This window comes from Aspergillus heteromorphus (assembly GCF_003184545.1).
Source record: "Aspergillus heteromorphus CBS 117.55 chromosome Unknown BO70scaffold_9, whole genome shotgun sequence".
In the NCBI taxonomy this organism is placed as follows: Eukaryota; Fungi; Ascomycota; class Eurotiomycetes; order Eurotiales; family Aspergillaceae; genus Aspergillus; species Aspergillus heteromorphus.
Window position 1 is genome coordinate 46,127 of NW_020290414.1, and position 24,774 is coordinate 70,900.

General features: G+C 62.3%; 12 protein-coding genes across 12 annotated transcripts; 7 read left to right on the plus strand and 5 right to left on the minus strand.

Annotated features, from left to right (window-relative positions):
* Positions 1-1,707: 1,707 nt before the first annotated feature.
* Positions 1,708-3,654, plus strand: BO70DRAFT_395420 (uncharacterized protein; the record flags this gene model as incomplete). The annotated part of the gene is made up of 3 exons (XM_025546536.1): positions 1,708-1,836; positions 1,919-3,382; positions 3,427-3,654. The coding sequence occupies 3 exons, from the start codon at positions 1,708-1,710 to the stop codon at positions 3,652-3,654; spliced, it is 1,821 nt and encodes a 606-aa protein (XP_025400081.1).
* On the minus strand, positions 3,512-5,004 carry BO70DRAFT_361155 (lipid droplet assembly factor 1). Its single transcript, XM_025542977.1, has one exon. It carries the CDS (start codon positions 4,714-4,716, stop codon positions 3,967-3,969), a length of 750 nt encoding a protein of 249 aa, XP_025400082.1. The 5' UTR covers positions 4,717-5,004; the 3' UTR covers positions 3,512-3,966.
* A 101-nt stretch (positions 5,005-5,105) lies between these two features.
* On the minus strand, positions 5,106-7,293 carry BO70DRAFT_386552 (MFS general substrate transporter; the record flags this gene model as incomplete). Its single annotated transcript, XM_025545831.1, has 5 exons — positions 7,055-7,293; positions 6,782-6,962; positions 6,454-6,725; positions 5,549-6,336; positions 5,106-5,236 (listed from the first exon to the last, which is right to left on the minus strand). Exons 1-5 carry the CDS (start codon positions 7,285-7,287, stop codon positions 5,106-5,108), a joined length of 1,605 nt encoding a protein of 534 aa, XP_025400083.1. The 5' UTR covers positions 7,288-7,293.
* A 554-nt stretch (positions 7,294-7,847) lies between these two features.
* BO70DRAFT_334596 (purine-cytosine permease family protein) lies at positions 7,848-9,747 on the minus strand (the record flags this gene model as incomplete). The annotated part of the gene is made up of 4 exons (XM_025541021.1): positions 9,369-9,747; positions 8,456-9,284; positions 8,030-8,391; positions 7,848-7,976 (listed from the first exon to the last, which is right to left on the minus strand). Exons 1-4 carry the CDS (start codon positions 9,648-9,650, stop codon positions 7,848-7,850), a joined length of 1,602 nt encoding a protein of 533 aa, XP_025400084.1. The 5' UTR covers positions 9,651-9,747.
* A 933-nt stretch (positions 9,748-10,680) lies between these two features.
* On the plus strand, positions 10,681-12,082 carry BO70DRAFT_290316 (uncharacterized protein; the record flags this gene model as incomplete). The annotated part of the gene is made up of 6 exons (XM_025539343.1): positions 10,681-10,751; positions 10,810-10,882; positions 10,950-11,161; positions 11,247-11,386; positions 11,447-11,567; positions 11,638-12,082. The coding sequence occupies 6 exons, from the start codon at positions 10,681-10,683 to the stop codon at positions 12,080-12,082; spliced, it is 1,062 nt and encodes a 353-aa protein (XP_025400085.1).
* Positions 12,083-12,100: 18 nt separating this feature from the next.
* BO70DRAFT_226728 (uncharacterized protein) lies at positions 12,101-13,201 on the plus strand. The gene has a single exon (XM_025538766.1). The coding sequence runs from the start codon at positions 12,218-12,220 to the stop codon at positions 13,118-13,120; it is 903 nt and encodes a 300-aa protein (XP_025400086.1). The 5' UTR covers positions 12,101-12,217; the 3' UTR covers positions 13,121-13,201.
* A 1,414-nt stretch (positions 13,202-14,615) lies between these two features.
* Positions 14,616-15,175, plus strand: BO70DRAFT_395425 (Rieske (2Fe-2S) protein; the record flags this gene model as incomplete). Its single annotated transcript, XM_025546537.1, has 2 exons — positions 14,616-14,870; positions 14,927-15,175. The coding sequence occupies 2 exons, from the start codon at positions 14,616-14,618 to the stop codon at positions 15,173-15,175; spliced, it is 504 nt and encodes a 167-aa protein (XP_025400087.1).
* A 519-nt stretch (positions 15,176-15,694) lies between these two features.
* Positions 15,695-16,145, plus strand: BO70DRAFT_395426 (uncharacterized protein; the record flags this gene model as incomplete). Its single annotated transcript, XM_025546538.1, has 2 exons — positions 15,695-15,903; positions 15,977-16,145. 2 exons carry the CDS (start codon positions 15,695-15,697, stop codon positions 16,143-16,145), a joined length of 378 nt encoding a protein of 125 aa, XP_025400088.1.
* An 818-nt stretch (positions 16,146-16,963) lies between these two features.
* On the plus strand, positions 16,964-18,524 carry BO70DRAFT_290173 (MFS general substrate transporter; the record flags this gene model as incomplete). The annotated part of the gene is made up of 3 exons (XM_025539337.1): positions 16,964-17,095; positions 17,164-17,535; positions 17,601-18,524. The coding sequence occupies 3 exons, from the start codon at positions 16,964-16,966 to the stop codon at positions 18,522-18,524; spliced, it is 1,428 nt and encodes a 475-aa protein (XP_025400089.1).
* Positions 18,525-18,570: 46 nt separating this feature from the next.
* Positions 18,571-19,732, plus strand: BO70DRAFT_395428 (uncharacterized protein; the record flags this gene model as incomplete). Its single annotated transcript, XM_025546539.1, has 3 exons — positions 18,571-18,684; positions 19,224-19,381; positions 19,480-19,732. 3 exons carry the CDS (start codon positions 18,571-18,573, stop codon positions 19,730-19,732), a joined length of 525 nt encoding a protein of 174 aa, XP_025400090.1.
* A 286-nt stretch (positions 19,733-20,018) lies between these two features.
* Positions 20,019-22,089, minus strand: BO70DRAFT_334611 (glycoside hydrolase family 3 protein). The gene has a single exon (XM_025541022.1). The coding sequence runs from the start codon at positions 22,081-22,083 to the stop codon at positions 20,290-20,292; it is 1,794 nt and encodes a 597-aa protein (XP_025400091.1). The 5' UTR covers positions 22,084-22,089; the 3' UTR covers positions 20,019-20,289.
* A 296-nt stretch (positions 22,090-22,385) lies between these two features.
* Positions 22,386-24,461, minus strand: BO70DRAFT_423730 (uncharacterized protein; the record flags this gene model as incomplete). Its single annotated transcript, XM_025547597.1, has 4 exons — positions 22,386-22,912; positions 22,995-23,578; positions 23,676-24,159; positions 24,236-24,461. The coding sequence occupies 4 exons, from the start codon at positions 24,459-24,461 to the stop codon at positions 22,386-22,388; spliced, it is 1,821 nt and encodes a 606-aa protein (XP_025400092.1).
* Between the last annotated feature and the right edge of the window lie 313 nt (positions 24,462-24,774).

Below are 24,774 nucleotides of genomic sequence, written 5' to 3' on the forward strand. Positions count from 1 at the left end.
AGTTCTTATTTAATTATCTAATCTTTGATTTTTCTTATTTTTTATTTCTCTTATCTTTCTCTCACTTTTATCTTACTTTTGCACCTAATTTATATAAGAAAGTGAAAGTTCAATAAAGTCTTCTTAAGAAAAGTTCTTACTTCTTAAGAAAAGTTCTTAATTTTATATATTATTTATATAAAAAGAATATATATATTATAAATTAATTTATAATTATTAATTTATTTACTATATCTAATCTTTCTGATTGATAGATATAAATAGTTATAATAATAATTATATCTTAATCTAATCTTAATTATATAGTTAAAAATTTTTTATATCTTAATCTAACTGCCAGAATCCAGATTATGGCCAGGTTAAGGTTAAGATATAACAGTCAGGTTAAGCCACTCTATTAGCCACTCTATAACAGTCAGATATAAGAATTACTGATAATCTGACCTGACCTGGCTATTGCCCACTCTAAGAAGAGTCTATAGAAAATAATAAATGTAAGCTTCTTATAATTATCTATAATAGATAAGAACTAAGAAAACGGCCATACAGCAGGCGCTAAGCGGCTAGGCTAAACTAGGCGGTGTCCGAGGCTTCAGCTCTAGGATTCTGTATCACTGCGATTAGTCCGGGAATCTTTGATGAGAGGATGATCTGACTGCCTGGGTGTAAACAGCCCATTTGACCGTGTGTGTTTGTATAGGTTCTAGGTGACAATACCTCTGCACAAGGCAGACTGCGCCCTGTCAGCATGGGAATAGATTCCGGGCCTCATTTGCAGGGCTGGGGATCACAAGGTCCCTCGAGGCGCAGTGATGGACTGGCCTAATCTGGGATCGATAACGGATGGGAGCCTCTGGCAGGAGACCAGAAGACAGGGACCGGCATGGTCCGAGCCAGACGTGGTGCGATCCAGTCTGGGTCAGGTCAGGTCAGATTGCAGCGATAGTGTGCGGAAGCGCGCGGAGGGACTAGAGCAAGGGGAGGCGCTGCCTGTCAAATAAGGATGAGAGCCTCCCGTCGGCGTGACCGCCGTGCCCTATCTCATATGTCTCTCTCCGGCTAGCGGGCGGCTGGCGCATCCACCGTTCGTATCGGCACTCGGTAGCGGCGACCCTATTTCAGGAGGTGACGCGTCTTCCCCCATCCCCGCTCCGCCAGAGGCACCGCCGCGTCGCCTTGCGCTGGGGCTCCGAGGCCTCTCTCGGGGTTGAGGGTTTGAGGGGGATGCAGCCGACGGGGGGTCGCCAGCTGGGCGTCTGGGCACTGGGCATTGGATTTTCAGGGCTGGCGCGACAAACGACGGGCCCGCGCCAATGGGAGGGGCGGGCGGTGCGGGGCGGGCGAGTCGGCGGCCCTCGTATCCGTCGCTTACTCTTGCTTACTCTCGCGGGCGTTGCTGGCCGCCGAGGGTCCAGGCCTGTCAGGGCCGGATCCGCGTGGCGGAGGCTGAAGTCTGCCATCGGCGACGGATCCTTCTCTCTATCTCCTGAATCCTGAGTCCTGACTGCCCGACGGTTATTATGGTAAATAAAAGTCTGCGCCCCCTCCCCCCCCCCGGGGGTAGGGGGTAGGGATCAGAGACGTCTACGTCTGCACCGCATGTGGCCTCTCTGACCATGTCCTTCATTTGATTTCCCGGCATCCCACCTTCACTGCTATATACTCACATTCACTTGTCCCTGTGCTCTCTAGCACACACCACACACCATGCGTCGCGTCACTCTGTTCTCGCTCCTCCTCTCCCTCGCCGCGTGGCTGCCCTCGACCCATGCCCAGCCCTCCGCCCCCGCCGGCTTCGACGGCAGTCGCGATGACGATCTGCTCTCCTTTGTAACGGTAAGTCTTTTTTTTTTTTTTTTTTTTTTTTACACAGGCTGGATTGATTTCAAGGCCAAAAGTCTCACTCCTTCTTCCCTAGATGCCCAACACGCGCGCCATCAAGTTCAACGTCACGCAGCACCACCCCGACCGCATCAGCCCGGGCTACTGGTTCGTCGCCCCCTACTGGTACTTCGAGGCCGACCCTCCCGACGGCAAGTTCATGCCCTGCCAGGTCGGCCCCCACATCTACGACGGCGACGGCACGCTGGTGTGGGCGGGCTCCTGCCTGCACCACAACCGCAACGTCTTCGACTTCAAGCCCGTCAACCGCTGGCCGGACCAGCGCACGCGCCTGTCCTTCATCCTGCAGCGCCGCTACGTGGACGACGGCACGCCGTCCAGCAAGGGGGCCGCCTACATCCTGAACGACCGCTACGAGGTGGAGGCGGAGGTCCCGGTGACCAACGACCTGGAGCGGTTCGACCTGCACGAGTTCAACGTGCTGGCGGGCGGGCAGACGGCGCTGGCCGTCTCGCTGCGGGTGCGCGACATGCCGCTGACGGACCTGGGGCGCCCCGAGGAGACCAGCCGGGTGGCCAGCGGGGGCGTGGTCGAGATCGACCTGGCGGCGGGCCGGACGGGCCAGGTGCTGTTCGACTGGGACTCGCGCGAGCACATCCCCCTGCACGAGTCGGACCACGTCCTGCCCTCCTCGCCGGCCGAGGGGGGGGGTGGCCTGGACTACATCCACGTCAACGCGGCCGACAAGAGCCCCGACGGCGACTACCTCATGTCCGCGCGCTACACCAGCACCCTCTACCTCATCTCCGGCCGCGACGGGCGCATCCTGTGGCGCCTGGGCGGCAAGTACTCGGACTTCGCCATGGACTTCACCTTCTCCAAGCAGCACAACGCCCGCTTCGTCTCCGTCAACGCCACCCACACCGTGCTCTCCTTCCTCAACAACGCCTCCGACGACTTCACCAACCAGGAGCCGACCTCCGCCGCCCTGGTCGTGCTGCTGGACACGGTGCACCGCACTGCCACCCTGCTGCGCCGCTTCCCCCGCCCCGACGGAGGGCTCAGTCGCATGCGCGGCAACTTCCAGCTGCTGGACGAGGCCGGCCAGGGCTTCGTGGGCTGGAGTGAGCAGGGCTACCACAGCGAGCACGCCCCCGACGGCACCGTGGTGATGGAGGCCCGCTTCGCCTCGCCGCGCTTCAACAGCTACCGCTCCTACAAGTTCCCCTTCCGCGGCGACCCGCCGCAGCCCCCGGCCCTGGTGGCCCGCGCCTTCGACCGCCGCGACGACGAGTCGACCGTGTCCACCACCGTCTTCCACGTCAGCTGGAACGGGGCCACCGAGGTCGCCCACTGGCGCTTCTACGCGCGGGCCCACCCCGCGGCGGCGCCCGTCCTGCTGGGCAACGTCACCAAGCGCGACTTCGAGAGCCGCTTCGCCGCGCGGGGGGTGCTGGACTGGGTCTCCGCCGAGGCCGTGGACCGCGCGGGCCGCTCCCTGGGCTGGTCCGCCGTCACCCGCACGCAGCGGACGGCCGCCGTCCGGCCCCCGACGATCCGGCGGTGCTCCTGCTCGCCGCGGAGGCAAGACCCTCCGCCGTGGCCCCCCCGACCCCGGCGGCCACCCCGCGCCCGGCGGGGCCGCTGCACACGGTCAACGGGGCCATCGTGGGGGCCGCCCTGCTGGCGTGCCTGGCGACGATCGCGGGCATGCTGGTGTTCAAGCGATTCGTGCGGCGGTCCTATCGCTACTCGCGCCTCGCGTCCGCCCACAAGGACATCATCCCGCTGGATACCGAACGCGCGGACTGACCTGGACCTGCGGACTGCTGTTCAGATCTCCTGTCTCGAATTTCCCTTTCTCTGTGGCTTGTCTTTCTTTTTGCTCTTTTTTTACATGCTCTCTCTCGTCGCGTGCATCGGCCCTCCCGCCGCCCTCTACAGCCTCATGACCCATTGTGAACAGTTCTCTTTAGACATTGCTAGACCATCGCCAAATGATATCCCACATACACGCTGATGCCGTTCAGCTCGCCCGGAATACGTACATGCCCCCGCATAATATACATAACAGGACCCCGCATATCCCCACGGCCCGGATCCACCCCCCGAGACGGGGGCATACTACTCCTCCTTGGTCCCCCCGTCCCCGTCTGTGTCCCCGTCCGCGTCCCCCGCCCCCTCGGCGCCCGTGGATTCCCCCGCCGGGCCGTTTCCCGACGCGCGCGAGAACCAGAAGCGGGAGATCAGGCCGCCGAGGTAGGTCTGGTCGATCCACTTGATCAGGCCGTAGAACAGCCAGCCCCAGCCCCACATGGAGACGCCCAGCATGCTGGCGACCAGGAGGACGGGCCCCAGGATGAGCAGCGACAGGACGGCCCAGAGGAGGATGGCGACGGCGGCGAAGACGAAGACGCCCGCGAGGAAGATGAGCAGCGGGATGCCGCAGCAGATGAGCTGGCAGAGGAGGAAGGTGGTGCTGGCGGGCCGGCGGGCGGCCTCCTCGTAGACGCGGGCCTGGCCCGGGGCGGGCAGGAACCACGACAGCAGCCACATCAGCTTGGACTCGCAGCGGTCCATCAGCCGGGGCAGCGCCTGGCTGAACCACTGGCGCAGCGGGGCCAGCACGGGGCCCGTGTTGCCGGGCTCGCGCTGGGTGGACTTGATGTTGTTCTCGTCGCCGGGGAACTGGCCGGGGAGCACCGCGTCGGTGACGGGCCGCGGGACTCCCCCGGTGGCCTGGTTCGCGGCCCGGGCGGTGGTGCGCTGGGTCTGCTGGGCGGTGTTCTTGAGGTCGCTCACCAGCTTGGGCGGGCGCCCCGTGACGCCGGTGACGCCGGAGGTGAGTCCGGAAGTGGCCGAGTTGAGAGCCATGGAGGTGGTTCGGTCAAGTGCGGTGGTTGTGTGGGGGGATAAATCAGTGAAAAGGGGTGAGGGTGAGGGTGAGAGTCGTGGTGGTGAGGATGGATGGGAGGGATGTAGGAATTGATGGCGATGACGATGCGGATGGAAGAAAACGGCTACTATAAAACAAAAGGCGGGCGATGACGTAGCGGGCGGGGCGGCGGCGGTGGTGGCAGCAGCGATCGGCCGTCCCTCCTGCTTGCCCTGACCCGGTTTGTCTTTGACCAAAAAGACAATAAAAGACAATAATAGGAGATGATGATGCTCCGTGCGACGCAATCATCGACATAGGCCCGTGCTGGCGACCAAGGGAACTGCGGATGCACTCGTTACCACTACTCACTACTACTAGATGTCTACTAATAGTACTTGCCCTGGGGGGTGTCGTTGACCCCATACATGGTGCACACTCCCCCCCCCCTGACGTCACCCTCGTCCCATCGTCCCGTGGATGCCAATATCGCTGGTCCCTGGGGGATTAGCCCCCATCCTGGTTGGGACGAAATACCCTGCGGGTCCTTTGAATGCAGGATATGGGATACACCTTACAATGGGACACAGTCCCCGGTGGTTGCCACGCAACAGGCAGGGGAGGGTTCCCTCCGATGTACTTTTGGATGGATACAGTCCCGTAGTTCCCGATCCGGCCCTGGCCCTGGCTAGACGACTGGTATGCACAGAATGATGGCTCCCAAGTGCTCTCTCGGTTCCGCCTCGCCGCTCCACCATCACACCCCGTCCCCGTCCTCATTCCCGCCCCTCCCTTCCAGCACGCCCTCCCTGGGGCCAACGCCCCGATCACTGTCCGCGCCCGCCTCCGCCTTCTCCGCCCCGCCGTGTCCCTGGCGTCCGATGCGCAGGAAGGCGCAGAGAGGCATCGCCACCCCGGAGATGCCCGCGCAGTACAGCAGCGTCGCGCTGTAGGGGGCGATGGGGTCCCCGCGGAAGTACCCCGTGGTGGGCGTGCCCTGGGCGCGCACGGCGTCGAAGATGGCGGTGCTGACGCTGATGCCGACGGTCAGGCACAGCTTGGTGACGGTCTGGAAGATGCCGCCCGCGATGCTCTGCTGCGCCGGCGGCAGGGCGCTCATCACGTACATGTTGGCCACGCAGAACTCGAAGTCGGCCCCCACTACCGCCAGCACCAGCCCCGGGAAGGTGAAGGCCCAGTAGCTGCTGTCCGCGTGCTGCAGGCCCATGAGCAGGAACGCCCCCACGTACGCCGTCACCCCGACCGCCATCATCCCCGTGTTGGACACCCGGTGCATCAGCATCCCCGCCAGCACGTTCACCACGATGCCCCCGACCGCCATGGGCAGCAGGTGCACGGCCACCAGCAGGGGGGACAGGTGCCACAGCTCCTGCATGACGAGAGAGATCCAGAACCCCATGGTCGGGAAGGCCAGGAAGCCGAGCAGCAGGATGGCGATGACCAGCGAGAAGTCGCGGTCCCGCCAGATGCTCATGGGCACCAGGGGATGCGGGTACCAGCGCTCCCAGAACACGAACCCGACCATCAGCACCACCCCGAGGATGAGCAGGACCAGCACGTACGGCGTGGCCCAGCCCTGGGGGGCATCGGACCCGAGACTATGGCAGCCCACTCGGTTAGCCTACTCTGCAGACACGGGGGGTTGCGCCCCCTCTCCTCGGGAGAAGGAAGAAGAAGACGGCAGAGGGCGCGGAAGAGGGAGGGTGATAACACACCTGAGGGCCCCCGAGAACATGCCAATCCCCGCGACGGCGAGGAGGGTGCCGCCGACATCGAACCGCTTGAGGGCGGCGCGGGAGAGCGGCTCCTTGGACGAGTGGTCGACGGGGACGGTGACCAGGGCGACGACGGCGATGACGAGGTAGATGATGGCGAGCAGGAAGAAGCTGGCGCGCCAGTTGAACAGCTGGGTGGCGATGCCGGAGAAGATGCTGCCGAAGACGAAGCCCAGGGGGTTGCCGGCGCTGTAGCAGGCGAAGACGCGGTTCTTGCGGCGCGAGGGCCGGGGGTACAGCGCCCCAGCATCCCCTGCGCCGGGGGCACCGCCGCCGCCGACAGCAGGCCCATCACCCCGTTCAGCACGTCCAGCTGCAGCGCCGTGCGCGCGAACCCCGCCGCCAGCGCGAACCCCGCGAACAGCCCCATGCTGCCCAGGAAGAGCAGCTTGCGCCCGAACAGGTCCGCCAGCCGCCCGAAGAACAGCAGGAAACACCCGCACGCCAGCCTGGAGGGGGGGGGAAGACAACATCCGACGGTGTTAGCCGGGCCGACGAGAGGATAACGAAGAAGGGAAAGAAGGGAAAGACGGGCACCCACGACGAGGAGGCCGGCAGCCAGGTCAGTTCCGCCGTCGTCATCGCCAGATCCCGCTGCACCTCCGCCGTCAGCACGATGATCGCCCCGGAGAGCAGCGACGACATGGCGATGGCCATCGTGGCCACCACCACAAACACAATCTCCTGCGCCGTGGACGAGAAGACCGCCGGGCGTGCCTCCTCGTCACACGCCCCCGGGGCCGGGGGGTTGTCATTCTCCTTATCCGCGGCCATCGAGATGGTCGCGTCGGCTGTCAGGAGGATGGAGCAGGATGAATCTAGATGAGCAACCGGGAGAACAACCGGTAGAGCGAGTGAAAGAACGACCGGGAGAAGGGGGATAGACAGAGATGTGTCGACGTGGAGGAGAGGAGAGGGAAGGAAAGGGCCACTCAGGCAGCAGCGCGACGGGGCGGGATTAGGGCTGGATGGCTGGATCAGACGTCGCGGCCGATGTCGATGCACTGGCTGGCTGGGAAATTTTTGGGGAGTTTCTGAGAGCCTCAGAGGGTGTCTGAGAATTTCTCTCGTGGCAATCCCTCGGACAATCAGACATCAGGCGACTCATCAAGAGGGGCAGTCTGTGCAACCCCCGAGGGTTGCACCGATGGTTGCACCGTGTGGCCTTGGCCCGCGGAGGGAAGAATCCTACCAGGTGCGATGTTGAACGGAACAGAGTACGGAGGATGTGTTACAATCTAGAACCCTAAGAAACAACGCTCCTCCCGGTCAACCCTCCCCCCATGGAACATTGACACCGCCAGCCATGCTCCATCAAGATTCCCCACCATCCATCACCGACCTGTCATGCGGATCTCGACCGTGCGCAGCCCCGGATAGAACACCAGCACCGAGACCAGCACCAGATAATCGCCCACGTCCCCGCCGTACGCCCCGATCTGCTTGGCCACCGGGGCGATGTACTGTCCGCCGCGGTCAGTGCGACGGCTTGTCTCTCCGGAAGGGCGCCACTCACCCAAGTCTGGTCCATCCCCAGGAAGGAGAATCCGATCCCGATCAGCAACGCCGTCGTGCCCGCCACCCCGAGCGGCATGCGTGCCGGGTCCTGCCAGGCGCTGAGGTCATACCCGCCCAGGCGGGGGCGGAACCAGACGTGCTCGAGGGCCAAGATGAGGCCGAACGCCAGGGTCCAGTAGCCCAAAATCGAGAGCAGATTGTTGATGATGTCCTCCAGCACGTTGCGCCCGCCCCAGGCCAGTGCTAGGACGATGAGGGCCATCAGGCCACACCAGAGGAAGCGTGGCACGGCGAGGAAGTGCGTCCCCCACAGCTGGATGCAGAGTGCGCTGGAGTAGATATTCGCGGTCACGTTCGCCACTGTCCGGTCCATCAGCATCTTCTCAACGTTTCAAAGGGGGGGGGGGGGGTCCAAGGCACGAACGGAAGGTCAGGGCAAAGACGGTGCAGGCAAACTTGGCCCAGCCAGAGGGACGCAGGGTGGCCATGAGGAGGGTCCCCATGCCGCCCGTGTTGTACACGTCGGACATGGCGTCGTCGAACATGACGATGCCCCCGAAGTAGTTGCCCAGGATGCCCACGAAGATGGTCGGCAGCGCCTGGCCGAAGTAGGTCAGCCCGAACACCAGCCCCTTGCTGGTTGTGGCCGGGTAGTGGACGTAATAGTCGCCCGCGATGGGGCACCAGGAGCAGCAGACGCCGAAGACGACGGCGAAGTAGCTCAGACAGCAGCCGCTGTAGTCGATACCGCTGCTGACGGTACTCAGCCCCGGCGTGGCGGGGAAGTAGCGGGCGGCCTGGCCGTAGGTGACGCAGATGAGCACCAGGGCCACCATCCAGGCGTACCGCTCGTAATGGTGGATGAGGGTGAACCCGCCGAAGGAGACGAGGAAGCCCAGGGCGACGACGAGGATGATGCCCGCCGCCAGGGGGATCGAGTCCTCGGACACGGCCACCAGCAGCTGGCCCCCGACCACGGCGGCGATGACCGCGTACCCCCCGTTGACGACGATGTTGAGCAGGCCGCAGAGCTTGGCCCCCCAGAGGCCGAACGCGTAGCGCGCGACGGCGATCTGGCGCAGGCCGCTGGGAGGGCTCATCGTCGCCGTGAAGGCGGGCATCAGGGACCCGATCAGGGTCGCGAAGACGGTCAGGATGATGGAGGTGTTGACGGAGAGGCCAAACAGGGGGCCCAGCATGCCGACGGGGATCAGGGTCGGGCTGATCAGGACGGAGAACCAGAAGAACATCATCTAGATAGACCCGGTCAGTTCCAATCTTTCTGTCCGTGTCTCTCTCTCTCTCTCTCTCTCTCTCTCTCTCAGAGAGCAACCTACATTCAGGACCTCTGGCGGACGTCGCTGGTCGTCCGGCACGCGCTCCACCCCCATGGCCTCGACCCCCAGCTTGCCGTCCACCCAGTTCTCGAACTGGCGCAGGGATCGTAGCAGCCCATTGCCCTGTTGGATCTGCCGCATGTGCCGCTCGGCCAGGTCGTCTGCCTGGCGACGCGATGCGAGAGAGCCCCCGTTCGCCTCGATGCCCCAGTGCCACAGGGGTTTCCGTTCACGTTCGATCTCCATTGCGGAGGTGGATGGGCAGAGAGTTTCGGGATGCATGCCGGAGGAGACGAATGTTGGTGAGAATTCGGGACTCAGGAGAGAGAGAAAAAAAAAACTGCAAGGAGGCAAACATGCAGGACACACGTGGAGAAGCTGGGGTGGCTTGGTGCCCCTGTCGATCGGGACCTGCAGAATGCCAGTATGTATGAACAGTGTGTTTGTACTACTACTACTACTACTACTACTACTACTACTACTACTACTACTACTACTACTACTACTACTACTACTACTACTACTACTACTACTACTACTACTACTACTACTACTACTACTACTACTCATACGCTCGACTCCCACTGACAGTATAGTAGGATCGCTATAGGGCACATCCGAACATACCACCGTCGTCCACCATCGCCTTCCTGGCAAGTTCCGCTATGGCAGTCCAGCCCTAGCCACGGCCTGGACACCCGCGCGTCTCCCCATTCTTCCTGTCGCCGCAACATCGATGGCCTCTCGGGAATCGGGATCGTGCTCAATGGAGCACGGCTGCGTTCATGATCGGCTTCGTCGCTGGCCGTCGATCCAGCCCAACGGCCCATCCACATAACTCTCCTCCGCACGTAAGCGCCAGAGTCCGTGGGGGGGGGGGGGAATAAATCCCGGGGTCACCATTGGCCTGCCCCGGGAAGAGGCTGCATTAGGGCGCGACGGGAGGGCTCTAGCAGGCTCACTAACCCTCTAGCCCTCTCGCATCGGGACATCGTCGCCTCGACCTAGTCGCCGCGCGCAACATTGATTCTGTCGGCCTGCAGGATTTAGGCCCTATCTAACGCTGTCACGGCGCTGTCACGGCGGTTCTGGCAACCCAGCCAACCAGCCCGGCTGCCCTCGACTAGGGTTGCTCCCATCCAGGACAGGGATGCCCGCTCGAGGGCACTATTTGAGGACGCCCATCCCCCCTCCTCCGAAGGGCGAGAGGGGAGAGGGATGGATAGAATCAAATGCCCCCAGCCAGCTCCACTACCGCACCAGTGACCTCCCCAGCCGAGCCCGTCCCCTGCGGCGACCCGACGATCTCCGCATGGCCAACAATCGCCTCATCGAATCCTGGACCTGGTTTGCCGTCTCCAGCGTCGTCGTCTTCTGGCGATAGTAAGTCCCGTCGGCCCCCGCGGTCCGTCGCCGCCGCGCCGCTAACCCTCATGGCCAGTGCCTCCCGATGTATGCTCCTCGGGGGCTTCCGGGGCCTGATGCTGGAGGACTATGTGATGTTCCTGACCTACGTACGTGTCTCGGGACCCCTTTGGGGCACCAGTCGTCCCATCGGATCGCAGCTGAGACCGCTGGCAGGCCTTCTACACCAACTTCATCGTCTGGGTCAACATCCAGGCCCAGTACCCCGAGACCAACATCCTGCCGCCCACGGGGATGCAGGGCCTGACCGCGCTGGATATCCACGACCGCGTCTACGGCAGCACGATCACCTTTGTCCTCGAACAGTCCATGATCGTGGTGCAGTGGGGGTGTAAGACATGCATGATCCTGGTCTACTACCGACTGACGTGAGTGCATGAATCCCTGGCCTCTGGCCTCCCTCCCCGCGTCCTTGCTCCGGACGGGCACGCTGATCGAGGACCGATCCCGTAGACTGGGCACGCGGATGTCCAAGTACGTCAAGATCCTGATGGGATACATCGCGCTGGGCTTCGTGGTGGTGGAGATCTTCTACTACGGCGTCTGGTGCCGGCCGTTTGCCGACTACTTCGCGGTCAAAGAAGACAACAACGGTCCGTCGGCGGAACCCTCAGTGCACAGAGGCCGGGGAAGCGCTGACAGACAGAGTCCAGTCCAGTGCGAAACCGCCCAGCACCATCTCATCATGTCCTACGTCTTCAACGTGAGCTCGGACGTGTTGATGCTGTGCATCCCCTTGCCGGTCATCCTGCATCTGCAGTTACTCTGGAAAAAGTAGGTCGCTTCCGCTTCAGTCCCCACCCGGTCCCATGTCGGATATCCGATGTCTGACACGTGCCCCCAGAAAACTGGCGCTCTGCGCAGTGTTCAGCCTGGGGATATTCGTCGTCATCGCGGCGACGCTCAGCCGGTACTACTGCTTCGCGCACCCGGACAGCATCCTGTGGATCTTCTGGTACGTGCGCGAGGCCAGCACGGCCGTCATCGTGGCCAACGTGCCCAACTGCTTCACCCTCGTGCGCCGGCTCGTCCAGCTGCGCGGCGTCACCCTCTTCGGCACGTACGTCTCCCTCTGCCGACGATCCTCCCCGGGCCTCGACAGCGCCCCCGTCGCGGTCCGCCCGTCCGGGGAGCGCAACGGGTTGCAGATCTGGCAGCACACCCAGCTGGCGATGGAGGAGGAGCGCATCGAGGGCCCGATGGCGCCGGGCGGCTTTGGCGTCTACGGGCTGCAGACGGGGGGCATCGCGACGGTGGCCACGGGCCCCGGGGAGCCCTCCAAGGAATAGATCCGGAGCGGAATGTATGTAGACAGCCTCCATCCTCCATAGTCATCTGTTGTTCGTCGTCGGCATTGCCATCGACACCGCCGCAGGAATGGATTCCGTCCTCGTCCCCACGGTAATTCCCACGGTAATCCCCACATGGGGGAGGGACTGGCTCTACAAACAGAGGTCACGGGGTGTTACCTCTCGGCGGGAGTGGCATCGAACGGTTTGTATTTTCTTCTATGGCAGACACATCGCAAAAGAAAAGGGGGGAAAAGAAAAAGAAAAGAAAGAAAGAAAGTAAAGAAGAAAAGCAAAGGACACAGGTATCACGCTTTAATTCATCAAGTCATCGCCCATCCGCATCGTTGTAGTTGTCGTCGTTGTCGCCGCAGTCATCCCTCTAAAACGGGCCAAACCCTCCATCGAAGCCGCCGCCGCCAAAGTCGGGTCCGGGGGGGCCGTCGAAGTCATCTTCCAAGGCCTCGATGCCCTCGCCCAGGAGGAGGCCGCCCAGCAGCCCACCCCGACGCCGAGAGCGGCCGCCCCCATCTTCCCCATGCCCTTCTTTTTCTTCTGGGTGCGGGGGGGCTGCTGGTCGTACTGGGCGGGGTACTGGTTGCCGTACTGCGCCGGGTACTGCTGGGTGGGGTACTGCTGGGTGGGATAGGCGTACTGCTGTGGGTAGGGGTTGTTTTTGTAGCCGTATTGGGGCTGGGGGGGGTAGGTTCCGTAGGCAGCCTGCGCGGGGGGGCGCGGGGAGGCGCGGAACTGGCGATCGCGGGTCTTGGAGGAGGAGGAGGAGGGCCGGTCGGCGGCGGCGGCGCTGGCCTCGTAGCTGGGGGGGGGACCGGACGGGGGAGGCGCCTGGCCATCGGGCTGGGCGGGTCGGTCGGGGCGATCCCACTGGGAGCGACCGGTGTGGAGGTTCACGAAGTACCACTCCTGGTAGCGGTCATCGAACTCGGGCTTCCAGCCATCGGGCACGCGCGGAGGAGGGGGGGTTGGCATGTTTGCAGTGGTGTGGAGGTGATAGTGCAAATGATGTGGTTGAGATGATGATGGGGAGGTGTGGTGATGAGAGGAGGGGAAGTTGGATGGAGGATGGAGGATGGTGGATGGCTCCCCTAAATATATACCTGGCCCGGCCGTCCAGGCACCCAGGCCCGTTTCAGGCGGCGCGGCAAAAGTCGCTGCCGCCTGCGCCACAGTCCATGACATCATTTCCGGTCCTTTCGTGTGCACTGCCGGCTGGCTCGCTCCCGGATCTCGGCACTATTACTGCCTTCTTACTATAAGGAACAGTAGTGGCTGTGTCTGATGAAACTCTCATCCTCTGACTCCATCCGACTCCATACTTTGCCAGGGTATCGAGTATCTCGGATCGATGGGTCGTGGCGGACGTTGCGGTCACCGCAAGAAGTATATGTTGAGCGGACAACATCGATCCCACCAGTAGCCCTTCTACCACCCGGTTCAATGGGACCCTCGTTTCTCCTCCAAAGAACGAGACATGGATGCCATGCGCTGTGGACTATGATACTCCAACTCAAACAGCACCAACCACCGCCGACTAGTACAGAGCCATGAGACGACTCTCTGCGTCGCCCGGTGGCTGCTGCCCTGCTGCCTTGCTGCCTTGCTGCCTTGTGTATTCTCAGCCCCACGTGACCGGGTGACATCAACCCCCCCCCCAAATCCTCTCCCATCCTCCCCCATCCTCTCCAACACACTCTCTCCAGCTCTCCAGCTCTCCAGCTCTCCAGCTCTCCAGCTCTCCAGCTCCCCAGCTCCCTGTCTCCCTGTCTCCCCCTACGTCCCGACCTTCTTCCTCGTGTCGCGGGGACCCCCGGCATGTCTGCCCCAGCTGGCCAGATGTGACCTTAGTGCCATGGGGCGAGAGATCGTCTCCTCCTTCCTCTCGACAACTCCCCCGCTCTCGATGTCGCCCCTCCGGCCCAAAGTCTTCAATAGCAGCCAGAGACGACTACCTTGATCCTGCGAGCCGACAACTCGCCCCCTTCGGCCACCGGGCTTGGGTAGCCCCAGTCCCAGCCCCAGCATCGGATCCCCCACCTGCCACGGCGCCTTAGCCGTCGGTCGCAATCACGGATCGCTTGATCTCTCCCGGGCGGAATAGCACGACGGTGGTGAGAGGTGGCTCAGAAATGACCAAGTGGCCAGGGACGGGATTTGGCCGGACTTGATGCCCCGGCAAGAATAACATAACGCTGGAGGGAGGGAACTATCTATGCTCTATACCAGCAGGTCATCTCCGGTCGGGGTCCTTGCCCGGACTCGTCCTCCCCGATGACCACTGAGAAGGTGTCCGACTTCCTACCGATCAGCCCAACACCGTGGAGTAGATCTCCATATATGATTCCCGTCCAGATACTTTTTACTTTGTTCTGTCTGGAGAATCCTCGAGACGAGGACCTCGATCCCTCATTGGCCAGGTGCAGCCTTTCCCCACCTGCCGCGGGAGGCAAATCCGATCGGACATTTGAACCTCAACCCTCCACCTGGACACTCCCTATCCCGCCGAGCACCCCCGATGAATCCCTTCCGACAACGATCGCAGGGTGCCGCCGCCTGGCGTCGCGTGGGTCGCGCCTCCGCCTTCCCCGATCTTGGGGATGACCAGCCGGACCTGACCCCCGGCTGCAAAGCCTTCACCATCCCCCCCACCTCCTGCCCCGGCCCGCAGGACCCCCCCGGTCCCGTCGAGGCAGCTCTGGACCGACCCGGCGATCTGAAGGACCAGGTCCTCGTCTTCAAGTACAAGGGCAAATTCCATGCCGTCGACCATGTGAGTGTGCCCCCCGCCGTCGATCGACCCCGACCCCCGCTGACCGACCGGCCCAGCAATGCCCGCACTCCGCCTTCCCCCTGTCGCAGGGCAGCCTGTTCGACATCGAGGACTTCGGCGTCGTCCTGAGCGCCGGCATCACCTGTCCCAAGCACGGCTGGTCCTTCGACCTCTTCTCGGGCCAGGGCGACCGGGGCAACTACAAGCTCAAGGTGTGGGAGGTGCAGCTGCGGGACCTGCCCGCGGGCACCGCCGACGGCCCCGACCAGGAGGTCTGGGTGCGACGGAAGCAACGCATCGGCTGAGGGGTGGTGGAACAATTGCATGGCAGCGGACGGACGGCTGGATTGCCCGTCGCGCTGTTGGGCGAGGATGGCGTGTACATGAGACGAAATAGATATCCGACAACAAGAGGCCCTGGCGGTGATGCGTCGGGTTGGATGGGAACTTCCTTGCCCTTGGATCTATTATCCGCTTCACCGACCGGGATGATCACCGGGTCATCCATCATGGCAGCACTCGCCCGCGGCAAACCTCATGTTTGTAATCCGGTGGGGGGACCATCTGCGACTGGCGTCCCGGACCAGGAGTCATCCACAACAGACACAGAAGACATTTCTCATTGTCATCAGACGGGTCTCGCGCGGACTATCAATGATTATCAATACATATGCGTGGTCGTGAATGACCATCCATTCCCATATTGGTCTTATGATGCTGCTGTATAAAACCTACCTTGACAAGAATTCGTCCACCAACACCACGTTCTCTCCCTCTCTCTTTGACCATCGCCAAACCCCTAATCCCCCGCGCATGCCGTACCGATGCCGGTCCTCCACGTCAACAACTTTGGTCTATTGTATCTGTTCCAGGTCGTGTATCTGCTGCCACAAAAGAGTCCCCGTCCGACGTTTGTCATACCCCTGGGCAGCATCGGTGGGATGGAGCAGCGCCCCGTGCCCAGCAAGGCGATGCTGCACCGGGTCGTGCGCCAGATTTCTTCCGAGAACGAATCGTCGCGGATCCGGGGTGAGTCACCCGTGCTCCCTTTGCCCGCCTGTCTCGTCCTCTCGAAGACCCCGAACTGACCCGCCGCGTGGACCCAGGTTCCCTCAGGCCAATATGAGCAATGCCGGAGCACGGGCGGTGGGACCGGCGAAGGCATTCCAGACGATTGAGGAGAGCGTGAGCAGCATCATGACGCTCTCCGATGGTGCGACCCGCCAGTCGGCGAGCGCGCAGTCGCGGGTCTCGGATCGTTCCCCCTTCCCCTAGCGAGGAGGATGATCCCCGTTTCACGGCTGAAGGAGCGTTGACAGGGAGATCGCTACTTCTGTTGGATCCGTAGTGCCGAAAAAGAATCATGACCGTGATCACCATAGTATCCAGCATCGACAGGTGTTCCCCACATATCATGCCAGACAAGCGTCAGTGATTCGATCGCCTGCTCCTGGAATTTGGACTTGGCCTGCTTATATCCATCATTTTATCTACCGTATGCATCTCCGGCGCTGGCTATCTGGTTCGACGCTTACGTACCAAGACTGACGGCAAGTGGGGCTGCAGAAGGGTCTGGCAGGCTTTTTCCTGTCTGGTGCACTCACCGTCTCCCGACCACCGCCGTCCTGCGATCCGAATTTCCGGCAACGAACAGACAGTCGCTTGGGTGGCTCGAGCTGGGTGTCCTGACTCGGAATCGGGGCTCGGGGCTCGTCTTGGGTTCCTGACCTCGGGTGCGGATCGGGGATTTGAGTCACTGAACTGACCGGACAACAATAATGATCGACAGCTGCATCTCCCCGCGGAGAAGCACTCCGAACTCGTCCGCACGGGCGGGCCGGTGGTCTGACCGGACGGCCAACCAGGGCCGGGGCCATTATCACGATGAGGGTCCCTGGCAGTCTGGCTATCTCGTCCGTGCCGATCCCGCGGCACCGACTTAGGGCTGCAGCTCGACCCCTCCCTTGAAATTTCTGCCCTCCCCTCCCCGGTGCCATCGACGGTGGCCGCACATTTCTGCTCGAGTTTGCACTCGGTTGTGATCTCGGTTCTGTTCCAAAGGTGCGCTGCGCTGTGCTGCCTCGTTCGTTGCGATGCTGGACGCCCATCCCCCCCCCAAGACGGAGAAGACGGCGGTGGCCGACCAGGAGGTGGAGGTCGAGACGGGGTTGCGGCGGGGATACCGTCCCACCCGCTGGCAGAGTAACCTGACGATCCTGAGTTGCGTGAGTCTCATCATTTCCCCCAGATCCCCCAGATTCCCGGCTAATGGTTTGCCCCCTCCCCCGAGCAGTATATCGCCAACTTCAGTGATGGCTACCAGAACCAGCTGGCCAACCCCACCAATGTCATCTTCAAGAAGCTCCTCGGCACGACGGGCTACCCCTCGGAGATGGAGACCCGCATCAGCAACTCCCTGCTGATTGGAGCCATCCTGGGGGTCGTGGCGCTGGGCTATGTCTCCGACATGGTGTCCCGGCGTGCCGGGTTGCTCTTCACCTCGGGGCTGGTCACCATCGCCACCCTGATGGCCGCCCTGGCCCTGCAGGTGCACCCGTCCTACAACATGCTGTGGTACTTCGTCATCGTGCGCGGCATCTGCGGGTTTGGCGTCGGGGGCGAGTATCCCCCGAGTGCCGCCGCCGGCTTGGAGGAGTCGGACGATGTGCGTGACCCCCCCCCCTCCCGGCTATTTGGTTATCTTCAGGCAGGCTGACCGGCAATGTGTAGTTCCAACGTCGCTATCGGGGCCCCGTTTTCGTCTCCTTCACGACGCTGATGGCCACGGTTGCGTCGCCCATCCTGATGATCGTCTACCTGATCTGCCTGAAGGCGAGCGACAACAACCTGGCCGTCACCTTCCACGCCCTGTACGCCATCGGCACCATCCTGCCCGCCGTCATCATGGGGCTGCGGTTCTTCATGACCGACTCGACGCTGTACCACCGCTCCAACTTCAAGGGCCAGCGCAAGCCCGCCGGCTTCTACTGGCTGCTGGCGCGGCGGTACTGGCGGCGGCTGCTGACCACTTCGCTGGCCTTCTTCCTGTACGACTTCATCAACTTCCCCAACAGCATCATGTCCAGCACCATCATCGCCTCGCTGGTGACGGATGGCAACATCCAGACCACCGCCATCTGGCAGGTCATCCTGGCGGTCCTGCCGGTGCCCGGGGTCCTCATCGGCGCCTGGCTGACCAACGCGATCGGGCGCCGGGGCACGGGGCTGGTCGGGTTCGCCGGGTACGTGGTGCTGGGCTTCATCATCGGCGGGCTGTACGGGCGGCTGTCGAAGCACATCGCCGCGTTCGTGGTGCTGTACGGCCTGCTGCAGGCGTTCGGCCACCTGGGGCCCGGGGCGACGATCGGGCTGATCTCGACGGAGGCGTTCCCGACGGCGATGCGCGGCATGGGGTACAGCGTCGCGACGGCGTTCGGGCGCACGGGGGCGGCGGTGGGCACGCAATGCTTCACCCCCCTGCGCGACCACGCGGGCGACAGCGCCACCTTCTACCTGGCCGGTGGCGTGGCCATCCTGGGGATGATCGTGTACTGCTTTCTGCCGGAGAGCGGCAAGATAAACCTGGAGGAGGAGGATCGCGAGCTGGAGAAGTACCTGGCGCAGTTTGGGTTCGAGATGGATACCTCGCAGTGAGGGGGACGCGATGTGGTGGAGGATGGGATGATAAGTAAGATGAGACATGGTCAAGATCTATACGAGGATGACGAGACACGAAGAACTACCTAGCCCTGATGAACAATTCACATTTTCAACTCATGTGAGCCTTTACGCCTCCACCAACCTTCAGACTCCTGTAATCAAAACCGTAACATTCTCAAGAAAGGGTGCATCCTTTCTGAAAACATATGGCTTGGTTATTTATAGTACGCATCTCAATTTGTCATGCTGACCACCTCTGGGAAGGCCAGGTGGGAAGTTAGCCTTTTGCCGGAGTCGTCTTCCAGCACATTACGGTGTCTGGCGCTCAAGCAAATTAGGGCAATTCCAATTCGGGCCATTCGTTACATATGTGAAGGCAGGAATGCGCCACCCAGAGAGTCATAATTCACCAAGGTTTGACGAACCAAGTCCCCGGCCGTTTCACGACAGTAGGGGATCGACTCGGACGAGGGTTGGCTAATTAGATAGACTGGCTATCTCTTACAGAGTTTATATATAAGTAATAATGTCTTATAAATCTTTATTAAGAAATTATCTTTTTTATATTCTTATTAAAGAACACCCGCAAATAATTAGATTTAATTTTTATAAAGAAAGAAAAACAGAGACTAAAATCTCTAACAAACTTAAATATATTTATAAAATCTATATAAAAATTAGGGTTTTGGGTAGGAGCTCGAGGCTCAATTCGCCCAGGAACGCGCGGAGTATGAGAGCATCATCCAGGACACGGACCTCTATAACTACTTCGGGAACCGCGTGGTCGAGTCGCGCACCACCGGGGGCAGGCTGGTCGCCGTCAAGGTCAAGCCGCGGCTCGCCTTCCACCGGTCCGAGGCCGCGATGATGCGGAAGTGCATCCAGCCCTACATCGGCCGCATCGGCCGCCGGCAGACCTACAATTTCTTCGCCTGCCGAAGATGCGAAGCAAGTCCCCGAAATTCGCCCTCACCCACGGGGACCTGGCCGCGCGCAACATCCTGGTCCACGGGGCCTTCGTCTCCGGGGTCGTCGACTGGGAATACAGCGGGTTCTACCCGGAGTACATGGAGTATGCCCTGGCCACCGTCATCCACGACAACATTGAGCAGTGGTGGCTGCCCGTGCTGAAGGAGATCCTGGAGCCGTGTGGCTTCCTGCGCGCCCGGATTGTCTCCACGATCAAAAATCGGGGGTTTTAGTTCGCGATGAGCCGGGTGGCTCTCGTGAGCCCTCTTCAGCCGAGTACACGGTGGGCAGTTGCAACTTCTGAGGATTGATTCCGTGGATTCAGGCTGTCCCTGCCGGCTGGCATGAACATTGCTTTGACTGCTCTGAGTGGTTCAGAGGGGAGCGGAAGGATCCCAGCTACGCTTTTACGACACGATTCTTAAATTCTACAACGGTAGGAACCTCTATACTACGGGCCGTCCTGGATCTTGGGGAGGGCGGTTGAAATTGAGCCATCAGGCATGCACTTCCCTCCTTCTTGACATTGCATGATATATCTTCCTGTTTCTCAAGATAAAGATGTGGCCACACAATGCTCATTTCCTCTCTGAGAAACACTTCTGAATTCGATCCAGATCATACGCGCGATGACAGTGAGCATACCCCATGCTCTGTCATCATGATGCTCAGGAGGATCAGCGCCACCTGACACCAACGGACGCATTTTTGCATGCTATCAAAACGCTCAGCATGGACGGACCTCACATTCTATACTGGCGATGTGCTCTCATGCCGGGCATCATCACGGTCACGCGGTGGCGTACGTCAAACCATGGCCAAAGCGGAACGTCGGGTCTTTCGTATCGTAGGGCACATCCTCGCGGGACTCGCGCACGGCCTGCATCGACGAGGGCAGATCGAAGGGGAGCTGGCCCCGGGGCGCGGCACGGCCGAAGACGACGTCCAGGAAGGCCTCGTCGCTGCTGCCATAGCTGACGAGCAGGGCGGCCGCGGCCTCCGCGATCTCCGGCACCACGGCCGGGCGATCGAGGAACAGGTCCACGACGGTCGGGACCGTCCGGTAGATGCGGGCCTGCCGGGCCTGCTCCGCCTCGGAAAACGCCAGCGAGCCCGCGTGGAAGAGGGCCTCGAAGGCCCCGGGACGGGGCTCGTAGGGGGCCTGCAGCCGCAGCAGCGCCAGATCGGCCTCCTCGGGGGTCGCGACGACCTGCAGCCCGCGCGCGGCCACCGCGCCCGGGTCGAGGCCTTCGAGATACACCATCCGGGGGGTCGCCGACAGGGGGAGGAGGGCGTCGCGGTTGGTGAGCAGCGTGTAGGCGGCGCGCTGGGCCGCATCGGCCTCGCGTTGGAAGTCCGGGTGGCCGACCAGGGCCACCGCGGCGTCCACGTCCACGAAGGGCCGGTCGAAGAGCCCCAGCGCGAACTTCTGGGTCAGGATGCGTCGCACCGAGGCGTCGAGGCGGGTCTCGGGGATGCGGCCCTCATCCACCAGGCGGATCAGGTGGTGGGTGCAGGACTCACCCCCGAGCTGGTCGCATCCGGCGTCCAGCAGCTTCTGGACGCGCTCCAGCTCGCTGAGGCCCTCACAGCCCCAGGCGCGCGCGGGCATGGGCTGGCCCAGGATCTGCGCGTCGGTCACCAGGCCCCAGTCGGTGCAGACGACCCCCTGGAACCCGAGCTGCTCGCGCAGCAGGTCGGTGATGACCCCACGATCAAAGGCGAAGCCCACGGGCTCCCAGTCGGTGCCGACGGGCATGCCGTAGTAGGGCATCATCTGGGCGGTGCCGGCGGCGATGGCGGCGCGGAAGGGGCGGAGATGATAGTCCTGGTGGGCGCCCGGATAGACCTGCTCGCGGCCGTAGGCGAAGTGCGGATCCTCGCCGTGCTGCTGGGGGCCGCCCCCGGGGAAGTGTTTGGTCATCGTGGCCACCGACTGCGGCCCGAGCGGTCCGTCGCCGCCCTGGAAGCCGCGGATGTAGGCCGCCGCCAGGGCCGCCGTCAGGCCGGCGTCCTCCCCAAACGTCGCGTGGATGCGCGCCCACCGCGGCTCCGTGGCCAGGTCGATCTGGGGATGCAGCGCACTGCGCAGCCCCAGCGCCAGGTATTCCTGCCGCGCCACGTCCGCGAAGCGTCCCACCAGCTCGGGCGACCGCAGCGCCGCCAGCCCCAGGGTCTGCGGCCACTGCGACAGCCCCCCCTCCGTGGGGGTGGCGGCCCCGACGCCCACCCCGACGTGCTGGGTGACGTGGTTGCGCGGGTCGGTGGCCACGGTGATGGGGATCCCCAGCCGGGTGGTCTGCGCCAGCTGCTGCAGCCGGTTGTGCCAGGTGGCGACGTCGCGGGCGCTGGCGATGGGGCCCAGCAGGTTGAAATGCGTCATCTGGCGGCGGCACACCAGGTCCTCGGTGCTCTCCAGGCTGAACCGGGGGAAGGCACCGGCCAGGGTGCCCCCGGGGCCCATCAGCAGCATGTTGTGGCACATCTGGCCGGCCTTTTCGGCCACCGTCATGCGGGCCAGCAGGTCCTCCACGCGGTCGGGGATGGGGCGGGAGGCATCGCGGTAGGGCAGGGGGGAAGTCATTTGGGGGGGGGGGGGTCTTACTTAGATTTAGTTATTTACAGACGGGGAGAAGGGAAGAAGGGGAGAAGGGGGGGGGAGGGGAAGCAATGAATAAATCGGTTGGAGGGGATGAACCCTAATAAAGGGCGTGGGATCGATCGCCTTCCGCCCCGTTCCCTCCCGAACGAGTGGGGACATCCTGCCGTGACGCGTCGCATTATTATTATTATTAGTAGTAGTAGTATTGTTAGTATTAACTAGTTGATGATTACCCCCCCCCCCTCCCCGCGCCAGTGGACATAATTCTCCCAAATCCATAACAATCACAGCGACCCTCGCTGCAGTGGCATCACCTCGTCCGCCACCCCCAGCCCGGCCCTCCGCAACCCCCCCTTGCCTCGGATCTCCCCAAACATCACCTTCAATTCCCGCAGCTCGTCCGGCACGTTCTCGCGTCCCCCCAGACAGCCCTGCGCCGCCAAGTCGTCCAGGCGCGCGCTGGCCCGCGTCGTGCACAGCGTCTGGAACAGCCCCGTCAGGCTGGCCGAGATGCCGTTGCGCACCAGGGCGTGTGTGCCCCCCAGCAGGAAGCCCAGCGCCACCCCCAGGCACGCGAAGTACGGGGCGATCAGCCGCACCGGTCGCTGGAAGGAGTAGACATTGACCGGCACCGTGCTCGTCACGGTGGTCGTCACGGTGGTCTGGTTCAGCGTCAGCAGGGAGAGGGTGATGTTCTGCAGCAGGTCCTGCAGCGACGCCCCCGTGAGGTCGAATCGGGGGGAGGCCACAGACCCCGAGTACAGCTCGGACAGGGCGATGATCGTGTTGGCCGAGGGCTGGCTGTGGAGGACTGCAGCAGCATCGTGTGGTCAGTCAAGCCGTCAATACCCCGAGACCAGGGAAGGGAGAAGAAAGGGAGAATAATCACACACGGAAGATATCAATGTACCCCGACAACGCCAGCACCAGCGAGTCCTGCACCGCCGCCAGGTTGGCCCGTCGATAGATCTCCGTCACGGTGCCCCCCGTCGCCCCCGTCGCCGTCGCATTGAGGCGCGCGTCCGGGCTGCCCGTCTGCGGATACATCCCATAGTCATCGTACAGGTACGAGCTGTTCAGCGGGCGCACGGGGTGGACCTCGCTGGTCGTGTGCGGCTGGCCCCCCGTGTAGGTGAGGTGCACGGTGTAGATCGACTCGTACGCCCGGCAGCGGAGGTTCTCGTATCCCCCGTCCGCCTGCCAGCGCAGCGCGAAGTCGAAGGCAGACTGCGAGCGGTTGGTGCGGGCGCCATAGTCGGCGGAGGCCAGGTAGAGCGCCGGCCACGACCGCGTCTGCGGATAGCTCTGGTTGACCCAGCGGGCCAGCTGGGGGGTGGAGGCGTTGCGGCATTCGAAGCTGGGGCCCGGCAGATCGATCGTATACGAACAGTCCCCCGCGCAGGGGGACGGCGCTGGCAGGTATCGTCCGGCCATGATGGCCTGTCGCGCGAGGCGGGTGAGTTGGTTCGTGGGTCCGCTGGTGGTGCATCCCATCAGTATCTCTGCACCGGTATACCCTCTCCCGATCCCTATCCTCACACCCACATCCTCCAATCCCCGGGGAAAGCACCCACCTGTACGCGTCAAAATCGTCCGGCTGCCACAGTGCCTGCGCCATCATCCCCGAGAAGGTGCCGTTGCCCAGGAAGCCGGGGTCGAAGGTCGGCACGCTCTGGTTGGCGAGGACGTGGAGAGTTTGGGGCTCGACGGTCAGGGCGCCCGCGGGGAAGACCATGGCGATGGGGAGGCACCAGCAGACCAGCGCGCAGAGGAAGGGAATCGGGGCGACGCGCAGCAGCTGCAGCTGGCCCAGATACAGGGGGTTCGCCAGCACCGACAGGAAGGCGTCCAGGTCGCCCACCCGCATGGGCCGCACGCGCAGCCCCTGCCACAGCATCTGCACGAAGGCCAGGCCCAGTGCGGCCGCCAGGAAGGTGCGGAAGCCGTTGACGAAGACGACCGACAGGGCCGTCACGTAGGGCTGGCGGATGGTCCGGGTCACCTCGCGCTGGTCCAGCCAGTGGAACAGACTCAGATGCATCGAGGCGAGGGAAGCCGCTGGGGGGAGTCGGTCAGTCAGTCCGTCCGTTCATCGCATCGATTTCATAGCGGACGAGGAAGGGGGTGAAGATACCCAGAAGAAAGCAGGTGACGATGGCGCTGGGAGTCATCCAGCCGATGGTCCAGTGGGATGGGGATGGGGATGGGGATGGGGGGGTCGCTGCCTCGTCGGAAAAGGTCGCGTCTGCGCACGGCGAGGGGGTCTCTGGTCCCATTTCCATTTCCATTTCCATCTCGTTCTCGTTCTCGTGCTGTCCCTCGATCTGGTCGGCTAGCGTATACAGATGTGGGGACGCCATCGTGATCGTGGGCGTGGTGCTGACCCGGGTCGATGGACGATGAAGATAGGGGAAGAGAGATGGCTGATGGGGGATGGAGGAAAGGGGAGAGGGGAAAGGGGAAGAAACACAACTTACTCTCCTATACCCCCCGTCGATCAGAGAGGGAGTGAAATGACCGTCCAACAAAGACCCAACGACTAGCAGACTGAGCCCAGTCACCGCGGGAGATTGCAGGGCTGGGAGACACAGGGTCGGTGCGAGCCGTCCGCGACCACTTCTTGTTGTCCAATCTGCTGCCCAGCGCCCTTCGACGCATGCAATTAGATCCGGG